At 36.4% G+C, this 27,103-nt stretch overlaps 1 protein-coding gene across 2 annotated transcripts in view; it reads left to right on the plus strand.

Annotated features, from left to right (window-relative positions):
- Nucleotides 1–27,103, plus strand: part of LOC112150755 (carboxyl-terminal PDZ ligand of neuronal nitric oxide synthase protein) — a 159,486-nt gene that overhangs the window by 24,280 nt on the left and 108,103 nt on the right. For both annotated transcript variants that reach the window (XM_024279227.2, XM_024279228.2), the window contains exon 3: nt 26,892–26,984. In XM_024279227.2, coding sequence (XP_024134995.1) covers nt 26,892–26,984 — 93 coding nt within the window. The remainder of the gene's footprint in view (nt 1–26,891; nt 26,985–27,103) is intronic.

Raw genomic sequence — 27,103 nt, forward strand, 5'->3', positions numbered from 1 at the left:
AATTCGTATATAAGTCGCACTGGAGTATAAGTCGCAGGGACATTCAATCTATGAAAAAACCGCGACTTATAGTCCGGAAAATACGGTAATTCTTCGAAGGTTTTCTATCTTTCTTCTTTTTTTAGCAATGTTTTCAGGATTTCTGCTATGTTGCTCCTTTTAAACCTCACATGGAAAATGGTATCTTCGTTGCAACTTTAGTCACATCCAGGCTCCCATTGCATTAATGAAGTCGCCAGTCTACGATTGGATGATTTATGATCACTTTCTTTCTGCTTTTTTAACCTATGCAATGTATTCAGGAAGAAAAAAATGAGCAATTGGAGTTTGAATGAAGCCTTAATGAAAACACACCAATCAAACGGAAAAGAAAAGCTCTTAATCCACACTGATATGTTGTAATCAAAGCATTTGCTGGGGTTTGTTGGAAATAACGTTACTATAGATTTTCATGAATGGGGGTAATATTCTTGTGTAGTACAGAGCTGATTTGAACAATGCTATAATTAGTGTTCCAGCAGATGCTCTGAGCTCTTATTTCACCAAGCTTTCCCTTTAGAGGTTTCATGGTAAAACAGCCTCCTTGATTTCAAAGAGTTGATAGGAGACCCAGTCGTGAATTACTGAAACTAAGCTTTAATACACAACACAAAGCTATGTTGCACATTTTCTATGTTGAATAGTTGAAATGGGAACTGTGCCAGTGCAAGGATTGTGAAGTGAATGTTGGCATAGAACAAGCAGCTATGTTTCTGAACTAATTTCTTTCATGACATTTAGAGATTTGACTTCAACAAGTTTGGCAAATGAGTGAAAATTAAAGAAGAATGTTCTGTTTTAGCAAGGAAGGGATGCTGTTTTGCTTTTTTCCCCTCTTCTTTCATGTGTGTAACTGCTGCAGTGAACTTAAAAACACTCTACAAGTTAATAAATCAAGCAGCTATCATTTAAAACTGTTTGTCTCTTTTTTTCCCTCCATCTTTGATAGGTTTCAGTCGCTAATCCAGCGACTTTTCTAATTTGATTGTTTATCTCTAGCTGAGCGTGTTCACTTATTTCACCTCCGATATCTCAGAGGCTAAATGAAATCTGGGTGTGTGGTGTGAATCCCCAGGCGACTGCTGAACTTATAACAGCAGGGTGACAGCAGCCTCTTCGTTAGGAGGGATCCATCTTGCTTGCTTTCTACTGATGACAGTAATGCAACTTGCCAGCCTGGGCCTCCAGCTCATTATTTTCAACACCTAAAATTTGACAGAGTTTTGATTTAAGAGATTGCATAACATCGCCCTTGTTTTTTTGTTTGTTTGCTTATTTATTGAAACAAAAAATGTTTAAAATAATATTACATTATACAAATACCTTAAGGTAATGGGACAAAAATAATGTTATCATTTTTTGTCACCTGTGTGTGTGTGTGTGTGTGTGTGTGTGTGTGGAAGGAAAGTTGTAAGGAGAAGATCAAGTTGCATTTAAAAGTTTTTAACAATTCAATCGTTTTTGGCAGCTGTATTTCTTTATTTCTAGCCACCCAATGTATATATCACTTGCTTTATCGTCTAATATCACTTTTTGTAATTTTCCTTGCTAAAAAGAAAAACAATTATACATCATTACGCTCAACCAGTAAATGAGAAATAAAGGGTAAAATGCAGAATTCTATGCAAGTTTCCTAAAACTGCAATAAACTATTTCCCATCAGTGAACAGAGTTCTCATTTGAATCACTGAAAGGATTGCCGTTAAAGAAGACAAGGAGGTAGACGAGTCCTGGGATCACAGGAGTCACTTATTTATTTTGGACCTATTTGAAGCCAGTTTTTCCGCTTTTTGTTAGCGTGGCAGGATATAACATGATGGACAAATATTTAGGACAAGTGCGCCAGTCAGAGTTGCTGGAATTCCCAAAAAAAAGGCAGTTGTAGAACTGATTATTTTAAGGTAACTTGTTGCTCAAAATGCCACACCCAAAATAAAAAATTACCTTAAGGATAATGGTCTTGGGTAACAAATCAAAAGTCAACTACATTTTATGAACCACAGTGTAAACATATTTGTTTTTAATTGTAAATTTGTGGCATTTGAAAATTGGTTAAAGTGGACATCCTTGCTTATGTAGCAAGCCACCATGTGTTTAATATATTAACTGATTTGGCTGCACTTACTTTTGTTTTGTTAGGGGCTTGGTAGAGAGTTCAGTTTGACCATTGAGCTTTACATTATGATAGACTATTTATCGTTTGCATCCAAATTCGATTGAATAGCTGTTTAGGGACAGTATTAAAAAAAATGTGAATTATTTGCACTTTTCCAGGATTAATTGAGTCCTGCTGTTTTTGTTGTGTTCAAATCGGCTCCAACTAATAAGCAAAATGGATTTCTTTGCAAATGCGAGGCAATGCAACACATAATACATATTGATACTGTCCTAGCAGTGAATGGATATACACTTCATTTGAAAGATTCTGGTTTTTGCCCCTTTTAGAATCTCAAAGTTATTGAAATTGTCCTCTTTTTAAAACATGGATAGTTGTAGAAAGAAAGTAAGAGGGAAATGAAGCCAGCTGGCAGAGCTGTTCACACTGCAGTGTTTTGGGGACAAGGCTAATACTTTCCTCCATCAGTCATTTGACTTGTGCAAGTTGCTGTTAATCTCCACTTTTCCAATGTTCTGTGTTTCTTGTCCTGGCGCAACCTGGTGGACAGTACTTTCTCATGCAATTAGACTTCTACTCAAAAGGCATTTAGACTCTGATTAACACTCGTTTAAACCCTAATGGGTCTCTTTGTCACAGTGCTAATGTAGAAGATATTTTCAACTTCTCTTCAAACTCTTAGCTCATGACAGTTATCTGCTGTAAAGTATAATTTTCTGCCCTCTGTCTCGTTTCCAAAGCAGTTACCAGGCTTAAATCCATCCATCAGAGCAATCCTCTATGGGACAATCGGGGGTGTTGAGTCAGGAATGATTGGCTTTTGAATGCCTGATGTCTATAATGATTCCTTGTGAGTTGAGCTACTAACTCAGTTCATCCATCATTCACACTGCAGAAACTAAAAGCTAGTCTGCAATAATAGAGATGCACTATGCATACTAGATTAAACTAATGAATTCAGCGAATGCAGTGAACACAGGAAAGGTGAGCAAAGAAAGTCTTAATTAGAAGTCAGGATGGGTGGATTTTTCCCCCATATATACTTAAAATTCACTTCGTGCGGTAAAAACACAAGGGAAGAAGTTTTGAGGTTGAACTTCGGGAGAAGTATTCTAGAATTAAGAAAATAGGAACAGATCTTGATCCTTGCTATGGTGAAGAGGAGAAAGCAAGAAAGTAGGAAACCTACTAGTCCTGTTAGATTCACTTTCATCCTCTTAGTCCACCAAGGAAAACTAGTATATTTTTCAACTTTTGTGCCATTTCAGCTTGCCCTGTAGGCTGATTTTGATTCTATTCACAATCCCTGTGTTTACAACATTTAGTTGCTTTGGTTTGCTTCCACTCTTTTCCCAGCAGAAGTCTGTGCATTCAAACAGAAAGGAACTGTTCCAGAGTTCACTTGCAATAAAGCCAAGATTCTTGTATTCAGACTGTTGTTCGTCTGCCTCACACTCAATTGACCTTTCACACCTATTCAACAAGGCCTAGAAGTCAAAGAAGCAAATGTTGGTGCGGACCAAACAGAATATGGTTAACGTGTCCAAAGAGGTAAAATAAATTTGCTGAAAAGCAAGAATTGGGCATAAAGTATCTGAAATCATACTATGCCTCAACATGCTCCCGTTGACCACATCCTTTCCTTCCAGTTAGCTGTGCAGCTCATTGCAGTTTAGTGTAGAGTTTTTATTACGCGGTCAGCACCGGGGGGGCTGACTCCGATGGTTGGCATGGCTGCGTCCTCTAACTACCTGTTTTGTTTCTTTTGATCAAAAACAGACCCATTTTTGCCTCACTTATGACTTCCTCCCTTCCTTCCAAGGCACCATATTTTTCACATTTACTTTAATATATTATGGTTCTGAACTTGCTGTTGTTCCATCTTTTTCTTGTTTTATGGCCCCTTTTCAATTTTCCCCAGACATCATTGATTTGTACCCTTGAGGGGCCATAACAATCTACTGACACCAAACTGTGCCAAAATTGTTACAGGAGTTTGGTTGGATTCAAAATACGTCTTTACCATTTGTCCTTGGCATAGTTACTACATAGGCTGGTTCAGAGGGTGGTTATGTTTACTTCTTCCAGCAGCTCGAGGACACAGCACAGCTTGCCCACTTCATCAACACATGACCTTTTTATGTTTGCTGGCTCTTATGTCGAGTTCAAACGATATACAACTTTCATTCCAGACTCCTTTTGATGCCATGTTGGTACATTTCTGCTGCATGTCCAAATGGTTTGACTCCCCTATTGTCTATTGATAGAACTGTTATTTTTTAGGTTGTGGATTGAGATGTCATTTTGCACAATAGACACCATAATGTACTCTAGTAGTCATTTCTGGGCACAGTACAACCATACTGTTCTCAAGTACAGGGAATACTTGGTTCACTTCTGTGAGCAGTCCAAGCATTCCACCCCCATAGGAACAATAGCAATCATAGCAACCAAACAAATGAAATGAAATACAATGGTGTGCCATCAGTGAGACACAATTGGAACCAAGTGTGTATAATAAAGAAGACTTAAATGGCCAGTGCAACAAAATATTTAAAGGTTGCACAGGGGCAAAAGCTAATGTAACAAACATAAATGAAACCATAAAATCTTAACTTAAATTATAGATGCTTGCATATCTAATTTACAATTTGTACTTTTAACATTTAACCCTGCAAATTACAGTTTCACCACAGCTGCAGGAAAAGGCCACACTGAATTATTTTGAGAGTTGCTGCTGAAGTGCTCTTACTCTTTTTGATGGTGGCTTGTGTAATTTGGCTCACTGTTGGATATTTCTAGGACCTTAAACAAGGCCAAAAGAGAAATCTGGGATCTTTATGTTTAGACTAAAACACTAACTTTATACGTCTATTCCTTTATTGTCACACAATTTTAAAGAATCTGGATTTTCACAATAAAAATCTATAAATTTGGATATTTTACCAAATTCTAAGCTTCATAAAACAAGATCTTTCACTGTTTGTGATCTCTTGTTTTCATTTTAAAACCCTATGAATTTATGTTTCTAAATACTGTTGTCATCTTTAACTTTGTTGAAATGTAATGCTGGTTTATTTGCTTAGCTAACAAACCAGCTGCGGCACAGTGTCATGCTGCTGCTGGATCTTCAGTCCGTCTGTTCTCACCCAGCAATGATGAAATATAGCAACACCTGCTGAGTGTTGGATGGCTTCATACCAGCAGTGATACACTGATACACTTCAAGATAAAGCGCTGAAAAGGATGAGAAAAATGAGAAAGCAAAGGAAGCAAGCTAACTCCCCTTTCTGAAGATTAATGTGATCATAACCTGTTTTATAAAAGTTAACAAAATAAAAAAAAAGTTTCATTTTTAAAGCACAGGAAATTGAACTGAAATTGAAATCCGCTTCAAACTGTCAAAATGCCAACAGGCATAAATAAGAGGTCTGTTGCGTGTACCATGGAGTTGGATTTAGTATGCAAGCATCCTTTTGGGCTATTTACAGTATGTGCAGGATCAGATTTAAGCATGCTCATATCTCCTGTTTGTTTGCTGTATATAGATTAGCATGCCAAGCATTTCCTGAAGGAATTCAAGCCTCCTACTACGGATCAGGCATAATAAATAGTTGGCCCAGAGAAGAGATTTGAGAAGTCTGGTTTAGGCTGAATTGTTTTCTCAACATGGTTAATGTGCATTTGTTTGACAAACCCCTTCCTCATGAAGGTTTATTGTAGATTCATTGGCCTCTTGTGTAAAGCATTATCATTATTGGACCTTAAAGCAATGCTATAGAAAAACACAGCGGTGGAATGACCTCCAAAGCTTTACCGTCAGGGTTTTAAAACAGTCTTTGGGAAGTTGTCTTTACAAGGGAAAAGGCTTACATTTGACTTCAATGTCAGTTCCCTGGGACACAGTTCACTGAGAAACTGAAAGAAAAATATCTATAGGCCATCTGTACATGCTCAGGCTGGCCCTTTCCTAAGGTAGACAAAAATGAATGAAGAAGCATATGAACTCAAAGACCAATGTTTTTCAATTACGAAAAGAAAAATACTTTTCAAAGAAAAGAAAAAACTCTGCTTTCAGCATTTACAAAATTGACAGATAAGTCCATTAAGGTCCCTTTTTGTTCGTACAGTTGCAAAGCAAAGGTTTTGAGTGCAACAGCTGTAAGTGTGGGAGGTTAGCAGAGGTGTGAATGAATTGAGTGGACTTGAAGCAGGTTATAAGCAGATGGTGAGAGCCTTACAACATGTAAAACCAAACACCCAGCAGCCAAGTGCCAAAATCTGCACTTCCATTAAACTCGCAGGGGATTTTACACGGATTTACACTGTTGGATTACTGCCGCATGCATACACAGTTAACTTCATCTGTGCATGATGTTCTGTGGAACTTTGTGGGAATGTGTGACCCATTCCATAAGCGCTAATAATCATTTTAATTACTCATCAGGGGATATGAGGAATGCTGAATTGGAATTTAAAAAAAAGGGTCATATTAAGAATGCACTGAAAGACATCATGCTCTGAGGCTCATTAAGACATATTAGCAGTTCTGTCACTGGCAGACCAACATGTGGCGCCTGCCCCCTCACCTATCAAAAATGTGAATTTTAATCAAGTAAAGCCTGACAGGCCATAATGATTGTTTGTATGTGCTCAAATTTACATTAACTAATTTCAAATACAGGACAAAATCTTCATCTAATTACCAAATCAACAAATCTTTACTTAAACATACATAAATCAAGTTAGAGTAAGAAAAAAGTCTTGTACCAAGCAGCTGGAATGATTTAAGAAAATGAGATGGCTGACTTCTCATTTAGAGCGGTATCATGAGTCGCTGGAAGCAGAGAAGAAAACGATTTCACTGTTCAGTGCAGCACTGAGGCTACAAGTAGTCCATCTCCGAGTAGTGGATCAGCTCAAGAGAACGTGTCAGCTTTGATATTCGTTCTCCTGAGGAGGCTGGGTCTTTGAAAGGTATTCCAATTACCATTTTTGCCTCACAAAGCAGTGCCTGGGTCTGTGCAAGGGGTCTGCCAGCCTGCCCCATCTCACTCCCCGTATCTGATCACGAGGTCTGCCTCTGCTCGGTTCTACCTGATGAGTGTACGCATGAATGAAAATGTTTGTCAGGCTGGCATCCAGTCCTAGTTTGACAGTGTGTAAGAACATTTAAGAAAATGAATGGATATGTCCAACTACATCAGCATTCAGTGAGAATGTAAGGGTGATGGTGTGATGGCTTAGTTTGAAGGTCAACTTGTATGCAAGCATAAAAAAGATGCAGAAAAGGGCATCTCTGCATTCCTAAATGATTGAACTTGCTCTTTTGCCAGTTTAGACGTTCAACATATAACATCTGAATGTGTCCAAACATTTGTTGCAATGGTCTCAAACTGAACTGATCGGGAAATTCTCAAAATTTTTGTTACCTTTCTGTTGATGTACAAAAACTGGAGCTTTAAATTAAACTAAAACTCAACTTTATTGATCTGTTTCGGATGACTCCTTCAGGGAAAGTAGATGACATTAACTGCAAATTAGTAATGCACTTGGGTTTTGTTTATCTTGAGCTTTTTAATTAACAATTTAATTACTTTTTAAAAATTAACATTATTTTTCCAGCTAAGAAACTTGGAACTTAGATCAGTTAATCACAGCAAAGGGCAGTAAGAAGGAAGGGAATTGGGATCATATTTGTTGCCCAACAAAAAAGTAATGCACAGATAAATCACAATTGTTTCAATTGTTTTCATATGATCCATTATTTGTTTTTAAATTTAAGTACAAATACTTAATTACACAAATTTTAATGTTTGATAGTGTCATTTAAATGGGTTATTGCTAGGGATTCCACAATGCCTAGTTGAATAGGGAACTGTATGTATTCTAAACCAAATAATGGAATAGTGTGGAAAGTGAAATGTCACATCCCTACTACATACCAGTATGTTTATGTTGAGGAGATCAAGCACATGTGTAGGAGGGGTTTATTATTTATAGCTTTATTACATTACTCCAAGCTTATTCCATGCTTATTAGCTTATTTAAAAAAAAAAGTTTTTTCCCCCAATTTTTTGTCTTGTCTTGTTGCTTTCCAATACTGATCCTATTTTTTGTAACTAAGATGTCTAAAATACAATTCGACGTAAAGGCTACATGGATTATTTTGTTAATTACATTTAATATATTAATTTATTGGTATATGTGAGTAACACCATGCATAAGTATTAATGTACACTAATTAGGTTCAAAGCATACAATTGATTTGTTTTATTTTTAATCGACTTATCTGTTGACTGTGTCTTACCTAGTTTTGCATTGATGTAGTCCTGGAAATTCTATAAGTTTTGCTACAAAAGGGCTAAAGCATTCTTCAGATTTACTTTTATCTCATATCATTTTAAATGTATGGCCATGGATGCACTCGCATTGTTTAAAACTTGGAGCCAAAGACCCATTATTTTTATTCATTTTTTAAATAATTGTGTATGAAATGGGGTCTGACATACTTGAGTAATAAGCCAAACAGTGGTTATCAGCTATGTTACGTTTGTTGTCAAACTAGCCTCAAAGACAGAGTTAAAGTGCTGCTAACAGGACAGGCTTGTTTTAAAAAGATGAAGATAACTGTTAAATGATAACTCCAAAACTGGAGTTTGGCAACAGGGCAAGTTTATTTATATAGTACAATTCATGCATATATTGATTCAAAGTAAACCTGCCCTTCACAATGTATTGTTTCTCTGTTTTTTAGAAAATAGGAACTAGAAAACTTTTGCAAGTCAAAGAAAGCTGCTCATCCAGTTTGGCTGTCCTGCTGTTTTTTAGAGTCCAGATTGACTCCACATCCCAGCTGGAGGTTTGAAGCAGCATTTGTGATTGCTCTGACACAACATAGTGACTGAGGGCTTTTTTCCCCCATAAGGCTTCCCACTGTTTCAATGTTGCTTTTTGAACAAAGTGTTACGTGACTCCTCAAACAACCACACAAGTCAAATATGTGGTGTAAAATGGGTGATCCAGTTTGTTTAGATTTATTCAAATACAGGTGTTGTTTGTATGGAAGTCGACCATACAATTGCACCAATAGTAAACTGGCACTGGCTGTAGTAGTGTGTAACCTCAGTGTGACTGCACCAGTGCCTGTTTTATTTGTGGACAAGCCCAGATGTTAATTAAGAGGGAGGGAGCGCAGTTGAATATGTTCAATGAAATGTGACTCACGGTGAGACGCTTCAAACCCTGAAATCCAGCAGAAAAGTTGAAAATCGGATTGCTCCACTTTCTGCGAAGCAGCAAAATAATGAGGTTTCTGCATTAAAGTAATTTTAATTGGTTAAATCATGCTTCGACATAGCTCCCTTTATCCCAGCCAGTTCTTATCAAGGGAAACTTGGAAGGGGCAAATCCGTGATCTCCTTTTCAGTTAGAAATGTCAGAACTTTATGTTTAATATTTGATTGTTAGAAGAATGAATACCAGATCAGGTTACAGGGGAATAGTTATCTGAAGGGAAGCAAGACTGAAATAATCAGACGCTGCATGTGAAATCAGACCTTTATAGCATCAGTGAATGTCAGACCATTTCTATTTAATCTACAAAGAAGCCTGCTGCATCTTTGTCAATTCGTTTCTACCAGTTTTTGTGTTTTCCCAAGTCCATTTCATCATTATTTGTACTTATAGACTGCTAACTTAATGGAATGGACCGACAAACATAGCCATTTGCATTTGGCTGTACCAAATGATGAACAAATCAACAGTTTCTCCAATCTCAACACTGATGTGGTTCATAAATAACTTTTAGAATGTAATGTGAATGTGGAGTGTAGATAACTTTCAGATTGTCAGAATACATTTTAAAAATCCAGAACATGAGAATGACAATAAAGGGATTGTGTGCCTTTCCTTAATCAAAGAGGCTGTTATTTACTAACCATTGAAAAACATTCATATTTCTAAATCCAATCTTCCTTTTAAAATCTATCCAGACGTGAATCTGAGTGATTGTAGAGCAAATTTAATGGACCTGCTTCTTTTAAAACTTTTAACCAATAATTTAGATTTTTCCAAACTGAAGTTTTCCTGCCAAGTTGGAGCAGAAAATGGATCGGCATCTCCTGTGAACAGACCTGCTCATTGAAACATACCAAGAATGGGGTCTTATATCAAAGATCTCTCAGGTATTCTGTCAGGATGGAAAAGTAAGTCAGTTCATCCATCATCACTGACATGTAGTTTTGCCTTTGAGTTGATCAACAGAGAGCTGTGGCTGGAATTCATAAGAAACACTGCGGTCCTTCACAAAATAAAAGTTCCTCAGCTGCTTTGTGAGCCTCTATGTTGGGAAGCCCATTTAGTGGTAGTCAACTCCAGAAAAAAGATGTCAGGGTGTCGCCAGTTTAGGATTCATCTATTCAGTGTTTAACCTCTTACCACTGAAGCTTTAGCTTAATGTTGACATTCTTTCAACTATCATAACGCTCCAGCTGTTTATGCAAGTAATTCCAGTTGATTCTGAAGCCAAGAAAAGCAGCCTTGTGCTGATATACAACAATACAGTGGTGAAGTGCTAACGCTATCACCGTGAATCAACTGATCCACGTTTAATGCGTAAATAGTCAAAGAGTTGCAGTATGTTAAAGACCATGTGCTCTTCAGATGTCGCTGGTGACATCTTAGATGTTAAGAATTAATGTGTTGCCAAGCTCCTAGCTAGTACAAATATCTGGCTGGGTTGTGACAGCTTAACACCTCTTAGTGAAAAAAAAAATGAAGATTTTTTTCACTGGAATCACAAAATTTATCAAATGTTACTTGAAAACAATATTGCATATGTAAAACAGGCCTAAAACTTGACCAAAAGTTGCACAAAGCAGCAATTTGGCTTCAAGTTAGTGCACACATATGATAGATGGTGTATACTTGTATAGCACTTTTCTACTTTCCTTGAAGGCCCAAAGTGCTATACAGTCAAAGTCCCATTTACCCAATCACAGACATTCACACACTGATGGGGGCTCAGTTACCGAACACAACCTTCCACCAGAGGCAAGGTGGGGTTCAGTGCATTGCACAAGAACACTTCAACAAGGCGGGAATTGAACCCACAATCTTCCAATCAGGAGTCGACCGCCCTACTGCTGCACCACACTCGCTATAATTTATAATTTATGTGATTACTGTAGCAATGCATTTAGTTATTCCAACCTGTAGAAGAGATTCACATATACAGATGTAAAAACTAAGAATTTGTTCTTGGACGACTTAAAGAAATAACAACAATGTTCTTTTGTTAAAAGGAATAAGAGCTACGGAAATACACACTTCATAGTCTAAAAGTTTGTTTTATATTAAACTAAATATATTATAAGCATATACAGTTTGAAATGTCAGATTAGGTTCATTAGCAGAGCTGGATTTGAAAAACTTTCTTTTCTATTTATAAAACTTATGAGATTTGATGAAAGCAGAAATGGAACCTTTCTTTTAAAAATCATAGCTACTTGGGACTATTTGTAAGAAACTAAATGAAATGTGTGTCAAAAAAGGCCAATGAATAAGTTTTTGGTGCAGCCTGAACATTACCAGATAAAGACATTGACAACAAAATTGTTCACCTTTCATCAAATCCAGTTAGGGGTTGTCATAGCGAATAAACTTTAACCGTTCTGCACGCTTGGTTTGGCAGATAATTTTATGCTGGTTGCTGTTCCTAATACCATCCATCCATCAATTTTCGAAATCTATTTTGTCCCTCTTGGGTTCACGGGCTACCAGAGCCTAACCTGGCCAGTTGTGGACAAAGGCAGGGTATTTCCTGGACAGGTCGGCAGTCTGTTGCAGGGCCACAATCACACACACTCACATTCACACCTAAAGACAAATTAAAGTAACCAATTAACCTATGAAGCATGTTTTTGGATGGTGGGAGGAAGCCAGAGTCCACAGAGAAAACCCACACATGCACGGGGAGAACATGGATAATCCACATAGAAAGATCCCCCACTGGTGACTCTGTTTCAGGTCTCCCAGCTGGTACTCGAATTGGGGGCCTTCTTGCTGTGAGGCAAGAGCACTAATCACTGCAGCCCCAACCTAACACAACCCTGTGTTTTATCCAGCCTGGGGACCGGCACAGGGAGACCCACTCGGGCCCCTTTGTGGCTATAGTTATTCAGTGGTTTGAAGGGTCTTGCCTAAGGACCCACGAAGCTCAGAGCGCCTTATGGGAAACAAACCATGTTTACCACACGCCAGTCCTGCATGCAGCCAATTAATTATTCTATTTAAAATGACAATGATACAAAAGGAAGAGGCTTTGACTTGAGTTGCATGTTTACTAAAACCCCTGCCAAAAGAGGCAAATTGAATGTAAATAAGCACCTCAAAACACAGATGAGTGCTGAAACCGATTAAAGACAAAGTCCGTGCAAACTTTAGCTCCCTCTTTTCTTTTCTTCCCCCGCTGGGAACCAGTGGTACAGCTGATAACACTGTAAAACACAGAGCCTCCGGCAAATAGCTCACCGCAGCTCAAGCTACTACACAAGTCCTCGTTTCTTGTTGCAGAGGTGGATTCTGCTGGTTTGGTGAATGAGAGCAATGCTATGAGATAAGACAGACACAGTGGAGGAGAGCAGATGAGCTCCTCAGTACGTACTGCCTTAAATATCAATAAACCTGCAGAGGACTTACAGAGCTGCTACAGTAACATATCTCACTGTGAAAAAAAATAGATGGATCATACATTTTAATCAAAACAGCAAGCATGCCTTAAAAATTCACTAAAAATCGTATGGAATGATTTTCAGCAGCTGCATTATTCTTGTTTGGTTTTCTTTTCTCAGCACAGGTATTTGGTGGAGGGGCGGGGTGAAGCCCTTTCCCTCAATCAGCCTCACATTCCTCTGCTGTCTTTCTTAGAACTTCAGGGCTGTAATGTCACAGGAGAGCCTGATTGATCCTTCCTCTGAAGAGTGACGGCAGCCTCTTGTTAGCTCTCAGGCAGTTACACACATCCCCACGGACCTTTGCCTTGTTTCCTCCGAGTTTATTAGACGGATGATCACAACATAGTATTACATAAACAGAATGGTTTTCAAAAGGACTATGCTGTATAAATGGTGAAAAAAAATTGGTAATACACTTGTTCCTCAAATAGTTTTAAAAAAGTTTTGAAATTGGTCACAAAAGGCAGACAATTTTTAAAACTTAAGAACTGTAATTGATTGTTTATTATTTTGTCTCGGACAAACACTTTTAAAAGGAAAACTGGGACGAAATAAAAAAAAATGCAACAAATATTCGGAAGGGAGTGGCAAGAAGTAGAAAGCCTTATTAGTTCATCACCATGCCCTACTAGACCCATATCTATTATAGTATTTATTATTTATTATGGTCCCGTTCCCTCTCTAATGAATAGACACTAAGTTTTAGATACACATATACACACATATAACTACACGTTTATAGAAAAATATACATATAGAAACTTAACACACATAGAAACATCTGACACACATTGTCATGTAGATCCTCATTTGGTTCCATTTAAATCTAAATCCCCAACATGCATCCCCACACGATTCAAACTCATATTCATAAATATTTTCAGATATATCAGCGTATTTATACTTTGTATATGTACACACTTGCTCCACATAAATAACTGCCTGTAATTTTTAGCATTCAAAAGCTTGATTCATTCTAGTCAGGATGCACCTCATTGGAAAAAAGCTGATTACAACAACAAGCAGCTAAGCTTTTTGTAAATCATGAGAGATGACATGGCAATTCTGTTGAGACTTGATACTACTCAGTAACAAGGGTAGCTCGCTACATAACTCGCATTGTCACATTTTAAGGATGCAGTTTGGTGATAAAAACAGTTGCTGCTACCTCCAATCCAGTTCTGTAATGAGCAAGTGGCATCGGCCAGAACAAACAAAAGATGATTGTGCTCCATTTTTCTTCCTTCCTCACTTATTTCCCCTGTTGACCGTAACAGAGTGGGGAAGACAGATTTTGTTTAAGCCTTATGAGTTTGTTGTTTCTCTATACCTTTAGTTACAAGATTTCTAGAATAAAACATGCACACATTTTTCTAGGATTTACTTTAAGGAATATCTAAAGAAACTTTTTTTTTGCTATCAAAAGACTAATAAATAAAACACCTGGAAGATGGGAGTCTTAGCACATGGCAGAATCTGAGTTGCTTCCCTAATTCTAAGACTTCACCCTATTGTTCCAATTCTAGAAGCATTTGAAGCTTTAGTGGAGTCCGAAAGTGTTTTTTTTTTTTTTTCTTGGAGCCAAAGCGACGAAGAACAGGCCATTGCTCTGCCGGTAGGGGGATCCATGTCACTCTTGTGGCGCCAAAATAGATACTAATTTCTTTACGTGGGTGTGCGCTGAAGCACAGTTTACTCTTAAATATTAGTAATGACCTTTTGTTTTTGCATGACTTATTCAAGTTATAAAACCAATGTTATTTTCCGAACGCTGGCAGCAACGCACTAATATAGATGACCTGCGACTATTAATGATGTCATCAAGCGGATTTGAAGACACTTTTTTCCATACCTCTCCGCATGGAGGGCTAAATGTAGGGGTAGGGAGAAGCCGTGGGGGTAGGAAAGCAATTTGGGTTCGGCCTTAGCGCATATTTGAAGTTCGGATTTGTGTCTCTCTGCTGAGATCTGTTTAGGATCAGATGATTCATTTAATAAGCATGCACGTTGGAAAATTTGAATCAAACACTACTTTTTCTTTATCAAAGCCAGAATCAGACTAACTGGTGGAGAAATTGCCTTGTTTTTATGCTTCATAAAATCAGAAAATAATAACTTGGAGTAAAAAAAATGCTTAGAAATGAGACACATCACATATACCATTTATATTGTTGGTTCTTCTATTATATATGCTTCTCACAAAATATATATATATTAAGATCATGCTAGACTGTCTGAACATGTATGTTTAAAATGAAAAATGTAAAATATAGTTAGCTATTGGAATTTTTTTGTAAATTGAAGCTACAAGAGTGTCCTCTGAAAATTGCACCAGTCATTTGCAACATTTTCTTTAAATGACTTAAATGCTCCTTAAGGCTAATTATTAAGTAATTTAAATGCAAACCTAATTGTTGCTGTTCAGATTTTCCAAGCAGTTTTAATGTTGACTAATTAAAAAAAAAAAAAAAGCTTCACTTTGTCAACCACAAAAAATTGTACACAAAACAAAATTTGGCAAAAAAAAGAAGAAACAAATGCAGTCAGATCTCTTACTGTATTAGTTTAGTCCAAGTAACGTCTAGCATTATATTTACAAGATTAAGGAGGATAATGCTACTCTTTTTTTTTTTTTACTTCTGTTTTTAAGATGAGCTGCAGCTACTGTACTACTTTTTTTTAAAGAAGGGCAACACTTCTGAGGCTAAAATGTTAAAGTTTAATCTCCACGTCTTTTGCTAAGCCCATGAATCAGACCTTCACAGCAGCGGCTCTTGCCCTCTGCTTCTTGCCCAATCTGATACATGGCGCTTGCTGCTCTGGGAGTTTTATTCCACACCAGCGCAGATGACAGGCAGATTCTGATGTGTTTGCTCGCCTGATGGTTTCTTTGCCTCGCCTGTACGTTTGGGCTTATGAGAGCATCTTATTGAAGAGATGCTCTGCATGCAGCAGCCATCATTTGGGCCAATTGACTCCACCGGGGGAAGCATCACCCTGAAAAGATTCATTTCAGCAACAATAACCTGTGAGAGGGTCATAGCAGCAAAAAGCAACCAAATGAAATCCAAAGGGGTAAGGAAGCTGAATAAACGAAACGCCTTAGAATAGATCTAAATCTTTCTTCTAACGGCTGCAGTGGAATTGTTCTGGTGTTAAAATCAATAAAGTTCTTGATCATTTACAATTTGATGAACACAGACATTGGAACATTCTTCAATCCAGACATCCAATGTGTGTTGCAACCATATGTATAACGATTTCCCCCAAATCAAGCAAACACTCTTACTTACTGTCTTTTTTTAAGTTTTCAATTTCAAGAAAGGATTTTACACACACCTGAAAGAGCGTATGTCAATAATAATGTTGGTTGGTTACCCTTCTTAATGTATTTTTCTGCTCATGTAAAAGCAAATAAGCTCTCCTCTTATCCAAAGTGCCTCCTATTAACAACAGTTCCGGGGAGATACATGACAGCTTTTATAGGACACCAGTTGAGTGATTTATTAAAAGTTAATTCTGCTGATGATACCCTCTGTTTCTTTCACTATATCATGCTGCTGGATTGAATGTGCATAAACAGGACGGCCAGTTTCTTCTTGTCAAATACGCTGTGGTCAAGTTCATTTAACTGCCAATTAAAAGTTTAAGAGCTAGTAATTCTTTATGTGTCGTCTGGAGGGCTTCACCATGTCAATCAGCCTGTAAGCTCCCAGCCCACAACATAATTGGATTCTTGTCTGAACCACTTTGTCCTGTGAGGTCCTTCTCTGCAACAAGCTATCTGTTGTTGTGTTTTGAACTTAAGGTTTTAAGTCAATATGTCTTTTGTTGTTTGATTGTTTACCTTAAGACCTTGACCTTATATAATTTCTGTTTGTTTGCAAGTTTTTTTACCTGGAGGTTATTTATTTCTCTGTTTATTTGTTTGTTTGTTTGTTTATTTATTGTTACTTGTGCTGTTCAGAACAATAATAATATATTAATAATAATATACTAATAACCTGTCCTTTAAAATGTTCGAATCATTATTTTAAATTCCATGACCACCTACCTAGAAAGATAGGATGGATGGATATAAAAAAAAAAGATAACTAAAGTAATGTCAGTTTTTTTAGTATGGCCTCCTTGCCTCCCACATAGTGGTTCAATTCCCATAAAGCTAATACTCAATGTCGTCAGCCCACTGCCCACATTGTGGGTTTCAATTTAGCCATTCAGATGAACTTCTTTGAACGATGATTATTATTTGCCAGCATTCTATCCCTTTTTAGCACCTTTTCTACTCCATATGCCTTCTTTTTCAACTTTTGTGTGCTTTTGGATTTATGCAATATGCAAATATATTTACGGTAATTACTTCTTTTTTAAAAGTCGATTTATCTTCATTCTTCAGGTTTCAAAACTGATTCTTTCTGTTGAACAACTCTTTTTTTTTTTCTTTTTTGCTAAAATAATCATGCAAGCATAGAAGATATGCTGAATATCTACATATTTAATGTTCTTCAGTGTGAGAGCACACTCATTATTTTGCATATACAGTGGAGGAACTTGGATTTCCAATCTGAGCTTTTCATGTAGTGATGAATTCATCTCTCATTGGACCAGAACTGAACAAAAAGAAACTTTTTCTTTGAGCACAAAGACAGCTAATTACTGCTGATATTATACTCTTGTACTTCTCATGTTATCCTCTTTGGGAGCAAGCTCTAATGTTAGTCCTTACTAAAAAAAAAAAATCTATATTCCTGTTATTAGAATTGAAACAGCTGGGGTTTAAAGCTTTTGTATGGACATGAGAGGTCTACAATTCCAAATACTGAATAGAAACAGAAAGAAAGTCTAAAGTTTGTGTTATTGTAGACACTTGTAGAAAATTATCAGTATTGGTAAATATCTATATTTATGTCCAGTGTCTTGTGCTCACTTGTGCAAGACAATAATATATATATATATATATATATATATACATGAAAAGAAATATGGAAGCGTTGTACACTGTAGTCTACTTAAATATCCTGCTTTCTTGGTATAATATCAACAGTTTTTAATTTTCCCTTAATCTAAACTTTCATGATAAGTACTCAGCACACATCCTGATCCAGGTTTCAAACTCATGGCCAACAAGACAAGGTTACCTTGGTTTTCTTTAAGACTGGGTAAATATGAGAAGCATTACGGGAATGTTATTGTAAAGGTGACCTTAGTCTGAATCAGCAAATGTTGACAGATTAATGCAAACCTGGCCATGAAGACTCGGTTTACCTCCTTTATCAAGGACTCTCAGGTTAAAAAAGACACTCCAGTCTTTGTTTTATTTTTATGGTTTGTTGGTTTGTTGAAAGTTAGCACTTTGACAAAAAAATAAATGTTTTATGCATTGAAAACTAATCACAACAAATCTTTTTGGATATTAAATAGCAACAATGCATTTTAAATCACATAAATCAAAAACTTATACATATATGAATATAAATATGTTTCAATTTCACACGCAAGACAAGTTTTCCTTTGCCTAGTAAAAAAATGTAATTCTTGTTACCCAGTGTCTCTCAGTAAGGGCTTTTTTGCCCCCATTTAGTTAAAGACAAAACAATTTTAATAGAAATGAACACAATAACAGCCTTACAAACATCTACAATCATACTTTGTGGATTTTGCCGGTTGTTTTGTGAACAAAACACCTGTGCAAAACGACAAAACACTGTGTTGCTACTTTACTGTCACCCATGTTTATAACCAGCTCCTTCCTCCGGTCAATCTTAGTGGAATATAATATATTTTCAATGATGTAAAATGTTTTCGAGACTATTCTGAGACAAAAATCAATGTATTGATTTACGTCACAATATAATTTATTAACTCATTCCCTTTTTACATAAAAAAACAAAGAAAAAATGATAAGACTCTCATGTCATCTTCATGAGACTCTCTGTCGGGTAAGTATTGATCGGTCTGACGGGATTGTCTCTCTAATAAGAAAGAGCCAGAGAGATATTCCTTATTCTTCAGACGCGTCAGGAATCTTTGAAGCTTATGTGTCTTCATGAATCTATCCATCATCTAAGCAGATTTATGAGCAGTAGGGCAAAAGATGGAAATGAGAAAATGATGGTGATCAGAAAGGAAGTAGAAATTACATAGTAAGTGATAAAGCATCAAAATGCTATTTCTTTACTTCTTTTAGAGCTAAAGACAAAGCCTTTATTGAATTTGTTTGCGGCAAAAAAAAAAAAAAAAACTATTATGTATTTTTAAGGTGTTCTTTCTTTTTATATGCAAATTGTGATTATGTGCTTGGAAAATTTCACTTGGATTAAGCAAATCTATGCTGATGCAGAATGCTATAAGTAGTCGCTAAAACATGAAATGACAAAACTGTCTCTAATGAGCTTACAGCAACACCTCACTGTTGCTTTTTGTATTCATGTCTGACTGTTCCTCTTTTTATTCTGTATTCAAATTAGGTGTTGAACTGAATTGGGTTTTCTGTGATCTTGAAAAAAAGTTTGTCATTTAGTCAACTAATTTTTTAAAGTCCTCAATGTTTTTGTTTTTTTCAGATCTTTTATTCTTGTGTGTGTCTCTATGATTTTTTTTAAATCCTAGAGTCTTGAGACACAAACCTTTAGTTATTCTCTACATTAGTGTTCTCTATGCAAATCTGCAAATACACATCAAGCCGATTGTATTAATCACAATGTTTATTGAGCAATAGTTTTGCATAATCTTTAAATTTTCGCATTACCCTGATTATTTTATTGTATTGAGATTTAAGCTTTTTTTATTGCATTTTCAAAGTTTTTGATTTTCTGTCTCTGTTTTTGTTTTAAATTAAAGATAAAACAACTTTTTTTAAAATAAATTACAAAAGAAAAACATGTTAAACCTTAGTGTGAAAGTCTACACCTGAGTAGGGAATACACCATTTTCTAAAGAGTTTTTCATTCTAATTAGAGGTGTCTTTATAAATCTGCTTGTGGTTTATGCAGTTTTCCCACTTCTTTTTCTTCTTCTTCTTCTTTTCCTTTTGGCTTTTCCCTTCAGGGGTCGCCACAGCGAATCAGTTTCCTCCATCTAAGCCTGTCTTCAGCATCCTCCACTCTAACACCAGCCACCTTCATGTCTTCATTCACTGCATCCATAAACCTCCTCTTTGGTCTTCTTCTAGACCTCTTTCCTGGCAGCTCTAAACTCAGCATCCTTCTACCAATATATTCACCGTCTCTCCTCTGAATATGTCCAAACCACCTCAGTCTGGCCTCTCTGACTATATCTCCAAAAGCTCTAACATGTGCTGTCCCTTTGATGTATTCATTCCTGATCCTATCCATCCTGGTCACTCCCAAAGAGAACCTCAGCATCTTCATCTCTGCTACCTCCAGCTCTGCTTCCTGTCTTTTCTTCAGTCCCACTGTTTCTAGTCCAAACAACATGGCTGCTCTCATATGCAGTTTTCCAACATACCTGGTTATTCATACATAATCATTTTTGTCTTATTTAAAAAAACAACACACAAAAAAACTGTGTGTATAATAAGTAGTGAGGTAAGTAAAGCACTTCGTAAATTGTCTATTAATTGTTTAAATAAAGTTGTGCATGAGATGCATTGACACTAAAGATCACAGACGATAAAGCTGATAAAATGCTCACACTCCCAGCTTAAAAAAGGAGGTATTTTTAAAGTCAAAGTTACATAGCGACCTTATACTTGGATATTTTAGGATGAACTCTTTCTGGTCCTTTTGTAATGGCTTCCATTACAAAGCTTTAGAACTCTAAAAACAAATTAGATAAAACTTTAGAGTTTTAATAAAGAGACCAAAGAGACAGTGGAGACAGTTTACATGTGAGACTGTAACATTCGTAAGTCTACACAAAAAATTGACCAAACTATATAATATATTAAAAATATTTTGCTTTACATCTTAGAAAAAAATAGTTGCCAATAATGCAACTCAAGCTTTATATTTAATCGCAAGTCTTACCCTACCGGTGTGCATTCAAGTGAAATTGTTCACCTTTTTTTCTAGACCATGCTTAGATTGATGAGAACGGATGAAACCGGCGGCATCCTAAACAGAAATGGCTGGGGAAAAAGAAATGCTTTTTTAGAAATAACAGTGGTGCAGATTGAATCAGCCAGTGGGCTGTGGAGGAAGAGGAGCATTGTGCAAAGAAAAGATTAAGAGGGGCAGAAAATGTGAGGAAAGAGAGGCCTAAATAGAAAATGTATGAGTGAGCAAAACAGCACATTTAAACATAAGCCAGCTGCTCCTCCGTACTTGTATCTATATATAGTGGGGGGAACAGGTGTACAGACCCACGGAGCGCTAAAGCAGAGAGAAATCAACACGTGAAACTACTGGAATAAGCAACACTACAGTGTAAGGGTAAAAACAGATTGTTAAAGGTAAACTATTTAGTTGAAGAATAATCATTTTCAGGACATTTATTAAAATACTCAGAAAATCAGTAATTATTCCCTACACCAATTTAAAATAAAATGTGAGAAATGTTCAAAAGTTTTCTAAGCTCTTATGTCAGTCAATTATAAGATTATGAATGGTTACTTGTTCATAGAACAATAAAGAATATTAATAAACACATAAAATGGTGTAGAAACAAAGTCCCAGAGCTTAGTCATTAATTACACCTTCTTTTTGCATATTGGAAAAGCAGCATTCTTGTTTGGTAAATCATCATTTGATGGCACTTGCAGTTTCTGTGGTAACGCTTTTTTCTGTCAAGTAAAAAAGGGCTGAATAGTTTTGAATTCAGGCTCTTCTGTGTTTTACAAAAAGAAAAAAACGTGTCGTTTCTTTGTTGTTGGCAATCAGTTTTTACTTTTTTAGCTTTAAAACTGTTGTTTTGAGTGAACTAACATATTCAACAGAAAACTTTTCTTTTTTTCTCAAATAGAAACTTGACTTAAAAAAAATAATTAACTTACATAAAGTTATGAAACAACTTCCCTCCAGTAAGTGTCTTTCATTTTCTGTCTTCATGCAATATTTGGACAAGAAATCTTGCCAAATCCAGATTGCTGATGCCGTCTTGGTATGCCATCCAAAAAAAAGGGGAAAAAGGTTTACATCCAAATCGAATTTCCAACAATATTAAAGCTGCGGAATAATATTACAAAATGTGATGAAGACTTCTCACAATCATTTGTTCTCTGGTATCAGCCTTTTACCTAGTTTTTAAATAATTGTCTAAGTTACGCTTTTGTTTTTCTGAAAAGTGTTTTAACCCTTTACTGTAATTCAACTAAATTGATATTGACCTAAAACAATGTAAGAGGTTTCTAATTTTGTTGTAATGAGTCAAAATTCACAGTTCCAGAGTATCTTAATAGGAAATCGTTTCGCAGTTGACAAAAGTTAAGTTATTCTACATCAGATAATTAACATTGTAAAATCAAATGTTGTTGTATTCAGTTGTAAAAAAAAGTGGGTTCTAAATGCCCTGCATATTTGGGAAATTTTATTTTGATAATAGATTTTTCTACTTGGCGTTTAGCAAAAAAAAAAAAAAAACGATGTAAATATCTAAAACTATGCTTCTAAAAAATGCTGTTTGAATGTCTGTTTTTCTTGAAATGTAGTTTTGTCTGCAGAGTCAACACAGAAGATTTGTTTGAACTTGGAGAATAAAAATACAAAAGTCAGCCAATAAAAAAACAGAACAGAGGGGGTCTCTGATTTATCCAAGTAGCAGCAAATGGGGGGTAAAAGTGCCGGAGAAAATGCCTCTAGTCTCAGCAGGTATGCTCTGGTTTCTTCCTGTAGTAAAGAATAAAGTCAGTTTTCCATCTTTATTGACTCGGTTCAAATGTGGCCCATCTTTGATCTGATCTGTTGCTTCTTCTTTTCACTTTCTCCCCAGAGAAAGTTTCACAGACATTTGTCATTGCTTTCTCTGTTGATGAGCTCCCTAGTTTGTGGTTTAGTGTAACGGCTGACAGTGTTTTTTTTTCTTTTTATAATCAAGCTACGTTGATTTATATTTTTCTTAACCCTGAATAAAAAGTAGAAAAAAAGTAATTTTTTAGGCATCAGAATTAAAAAATAAATAAAGTGATTTCAGAAAAAAAATCAGTATGACTGACTAAATGTTTTTTGCGTCCATTTAACATTTATCATAGTCTTGCAGAAAAACATGATTTGAATACTGCCAAATGTGTAAAGAAGAAACCATTTTTGGTTTTAAAATGTAACTTTATAAAGTGTTCTGTGACACCTAAAACATTATCTGTGTTTAAGTTCACTGTGCATACAATGACATTAAATGAGGAAATTTGGATTTTGAATTAACAAAGTTATGGCAGATTCTGAAGTGGACAAAAACAGCAGTATTGGCTGATGTGCAAAACTTTACAATAGTTACGTGTTCATGCAATCAACGTAAATTTTTACACAGCTATGCAACATTTAATGTTAGTAATGTGTTGCATATCAGGGTAAAGTCGAAATGAAAGCCCACTTTTGTCCACTGTGGTAAAGGGTCAACGCCCAAGAGTCACTCTTAGAACATCTGTAACACTCGAAGATATACTTTGTAATGCCTAAAACATGTGCTCTGTAACGCCTAAATTATGTTATCCACAGCACCGAAGCAAGCACTCTGTAATACCAAAAGATGTGCTCTGCAGTACACACATTCTTTGTAAAACCCTAAATATGTGCTCTGTAATGCCAAAATATGTGCTCTGTAACGCCTTAGCGTTAAGTCTGTAACACCTTAACAATAACTCTGTAACCCCCAAAACATTTATTCTGTAACACCTTAACATGTGCTCTGTAACACCTTAGCGTTAAGTCTGTAACACCTTAACAATAACTCTGTAACCCCCAAAACATTTATTCCTTAACACCTTAACATGTGTTCTGTTACACCTTAGTGTTAAGTCTGTAACACCTAAGCATTAAGTCTGTAACACCTAAACATGTGCTCTGTAACACCTAAACATGTGCTCTGTAACACCTACACATGTGCTCTGTAACACCTAAACATTTACTCTGTAACACCTAAACATGTGCTCTGTAACACCTAAACATGTGCTCTGTAACACCTAAACATTTGCTCTGTAACACCTAAACATTTACTCTGTAACACCTAAACATTTGCTCTGTAACACCTAAACATGTGCTCTGTAACACCTAAACATTTATTTTGCAACACCTAAACAGGTGATCTGTAACCCCTAAACATGTGCTCTGTAACACCTAAACATTTATTTTGCAACACCTAAACATGTGCTCTGTAACACCTAATTGTGTGCTCTGTAATGCCTAATTTATGTGGTCTGAAACAATTAAAAAGTGATTTGCTACAATGTGTTTGCACAGCATGTGTTTGTCTGTAAAAGATACATGCTTTGTTACACCTAAAACCTGCCATCTCCAACATCTAAACTTGCTCTGCAACTCCTAAAATATTTCATCTGTAACACATAAACATGTGCTCCTTAATGGCATAAAAAAATTTGTGGTCTTGAACAACTAAAAATATGATTTACAACACCAGTAACTTGTGGCATGTAACACCTAAATATGTGCTCTGTAACACCTAAAAAATGCACTGCAGTGCCTATGAAATGTGATCCGTAACACTTAAACATATGCTCTTTGACGCCTAAAACCAAAGCTCCTTACATGATTAGCCACCTAAAACAGCTGGCCTAAATGTGAAACCTTGACTGTGAGTTTGAGTAAGTTCACCTCAGGTCATACTTAACGATCCAAGCCGTTAATTAAACTTGTTCTGGCTACATCAAAGCGTCTCCCTCCTCCCCAGCTCTCCTGTCTTTCTCATCTTCCTTTGTGATTCCCTCTCCTCTCTACCATTTGCTTACTATCTGCTTTATCACTTTTCCTCTGTCTTGCGGGGGCATGTTATTGAGATGAATATGTGTCCATGACTGACAAGGGACAAACCTCAGGGCAGAGAAGGAACACGGTTGGAACAAATTGCCTGTGTTTGCTGGCTTGTTAAAGGGTATTTATGGGGTTCAAACACAAGGTCTACGCAATATTAGAGGGTCAACACACATTCTAAGGACCGAAATGAACTTTTCGTAAAGGTTATGTGGAAAGTTAAATGTTTAATTTGATGTGGAATTACCACTATAAGATTTAATGCTGAGGAATTGATGTCCTTGCATATACAAACACTAGTCATGATAGAAGCAAAACGTTTCTTAGAAAAAAGCGATGTGCTAGCATACTAAGTAAATTAGTTCTTGGACTTGATCATTGTTCATTGAAATTTCTTTGCTTTCCATCTGCGGTAATTCCTCATCATTGCTTGGCATACTCCAGACTTCTTTCTTCAAACAACTGCACACGAGCAAAGCTCTTTACTTTTAGTGGAAACAAAAACAAATAAAACATTTTTTTCACACATCACTAGTTTGGTCTTAATTGTCTTGGCATCTTAAGCAGCTTCATTATTTCTTATGCAAATCTGTCATATTCAAAATGTATTGTCAATGATAAAATTGCTTCTGAACTGAGACAAAAATGTATAAAGAGAAAGATGTAGTTATGCATGTGTTTAGTCTAGAGGTGAATTAAAAGTCTACTGCTTCAATTATAAGGCGGATTTATTTAAAACAGATTTGTTTTTTAACCTTTTCCATGACACCGTAACTATGGGCTTTGGTTAGTGTAATTGTGCTCAAGTGCGATAAGTCTTAAGTAAGACGCCAGATCACTTATCAGTGGACATAACCCCAAAGTGGATTTGATGTTATCAGTTGTTTATTGGATAGAGAAAACAAAAGTAACGAAAGTTTGTTGGTACTTTATTATTATTTTTTTTTTATTTTATTATCCACGGAGTGTCTACTTTGGTTTTTTTTTTCATTCTTTACCTTTACTTCTGCTTTTATGTTTGAGCACAGAACACACAATGTCTCCACCGCTGAGACAAAAGTTCAGCTGAGGAAAAAGAAAAGCTTTTCCGTTTGGATTCAGCTGGCTCATCTAGCACACACACTCGCAATTATCCTCAATGACCCAAATGGTGTTATAAGCTGTTATCTGCGCTCATTTAAACACTCTAACCACCTTGTTTGCTATCGAGGGACTGCGTTTGGGGGAAAGTGTGACTAGATCCATTTCCAGGTTTGTGAAATTAATGCAGTGCAAGCCTCCAGCTTCAGTGGTGTCTGTGGCCCAAGTGTTTTAATTAAATGTGCTCATTTTGCTGTATTACCCAGGTATATGGTGCCACGGTGGTAATATTCATTTCAGTGTAGGAAATGGGCTTGGGAGTGTATGAAAAGTGGATAGAGTCATCATAGTTCATGACAGGAATAGATTGACTTATTAGAGATAAATAGCAATTCATTTAGCCAGTCAAAGTCTGAAACTATTATTTAGTACATTAAACCTGCTTTGCGCTACCTGGAGGTGTAGTGGTTAGCACTCTTACATCATAGTGAAAAGGGCCTGGTTCAAATCCCAGCTGGAACCTTCTGTGTGGAGTTTGCATGCTCTTTCCATGCATCTGTAGGTGTGAATGTGTATGAGTGTGTGTGATTGTGGGGGATCAGAAAATGAATCAGATTTGTATGTTTACTGTGAACTTTGCACAGAGGCTTTTAAGAGGAGGGCATTAGGTCATAGATGATTTCCTTTATGATTTTTTATACTCTTTTAAGCTGCACATTAGATACGCGCCTTCATGGTGTCCACTTTCTTCTTCCAGCACTAACAGAGTAACATACATATATATTATAACCTCATAATAGGGTTATTTACAGTTCATAGTTTCATCTGTATGGCCAATATCATCTTATTTTTTCTTTGCTGACAAAAATGTTTGTGATAATAGGTGCATGGTTGTTGGCACTTTTCACGTCTCATAAGTTTTGATGTCTCACCTTGAAGCACTGAACGGATTTTCAATTACCATGACCAGATACGCTACAGACAAAAAAGCAAAACAGCCTTTCCCTGATCAGCTGTTGCTTCTGTTTCTTCTTTCAACAGTATGAATTCAAGGTGAAAAACATCAAAAAGAAGAAAGTCAACATCGTCGTGTCAGTCGATGGTGTCAAGGTTACTTTGAGGAAAAAGAAAAAGGTGAGTTAACTGCTTTCTAGGTCTTTTTTCTTAAATTACAGATGTTTAATAATGCCTTTTCAAAGAAAATATATTTTGTTGCTTGACTTTTCCTTTTTAAGCCAAAAGAAACCTTTGCA

Source organism: Oryzias melastigma, linkage group LG4 (genome assembly GCF_002922805.2).
Source record: "Oryzias melastigma strain HK-1 linkage group LG4, ASM292280v2, whole genome shotgun sequence".
In the NCBI taxonomy this organism is placed as follows: domain Eukaryota; kingdom Metazoa; phylum Chordata; class Actinopteri; order Beloniformes; family Adrianichthyidae; genus Oryzias; species Oryzias melastigma.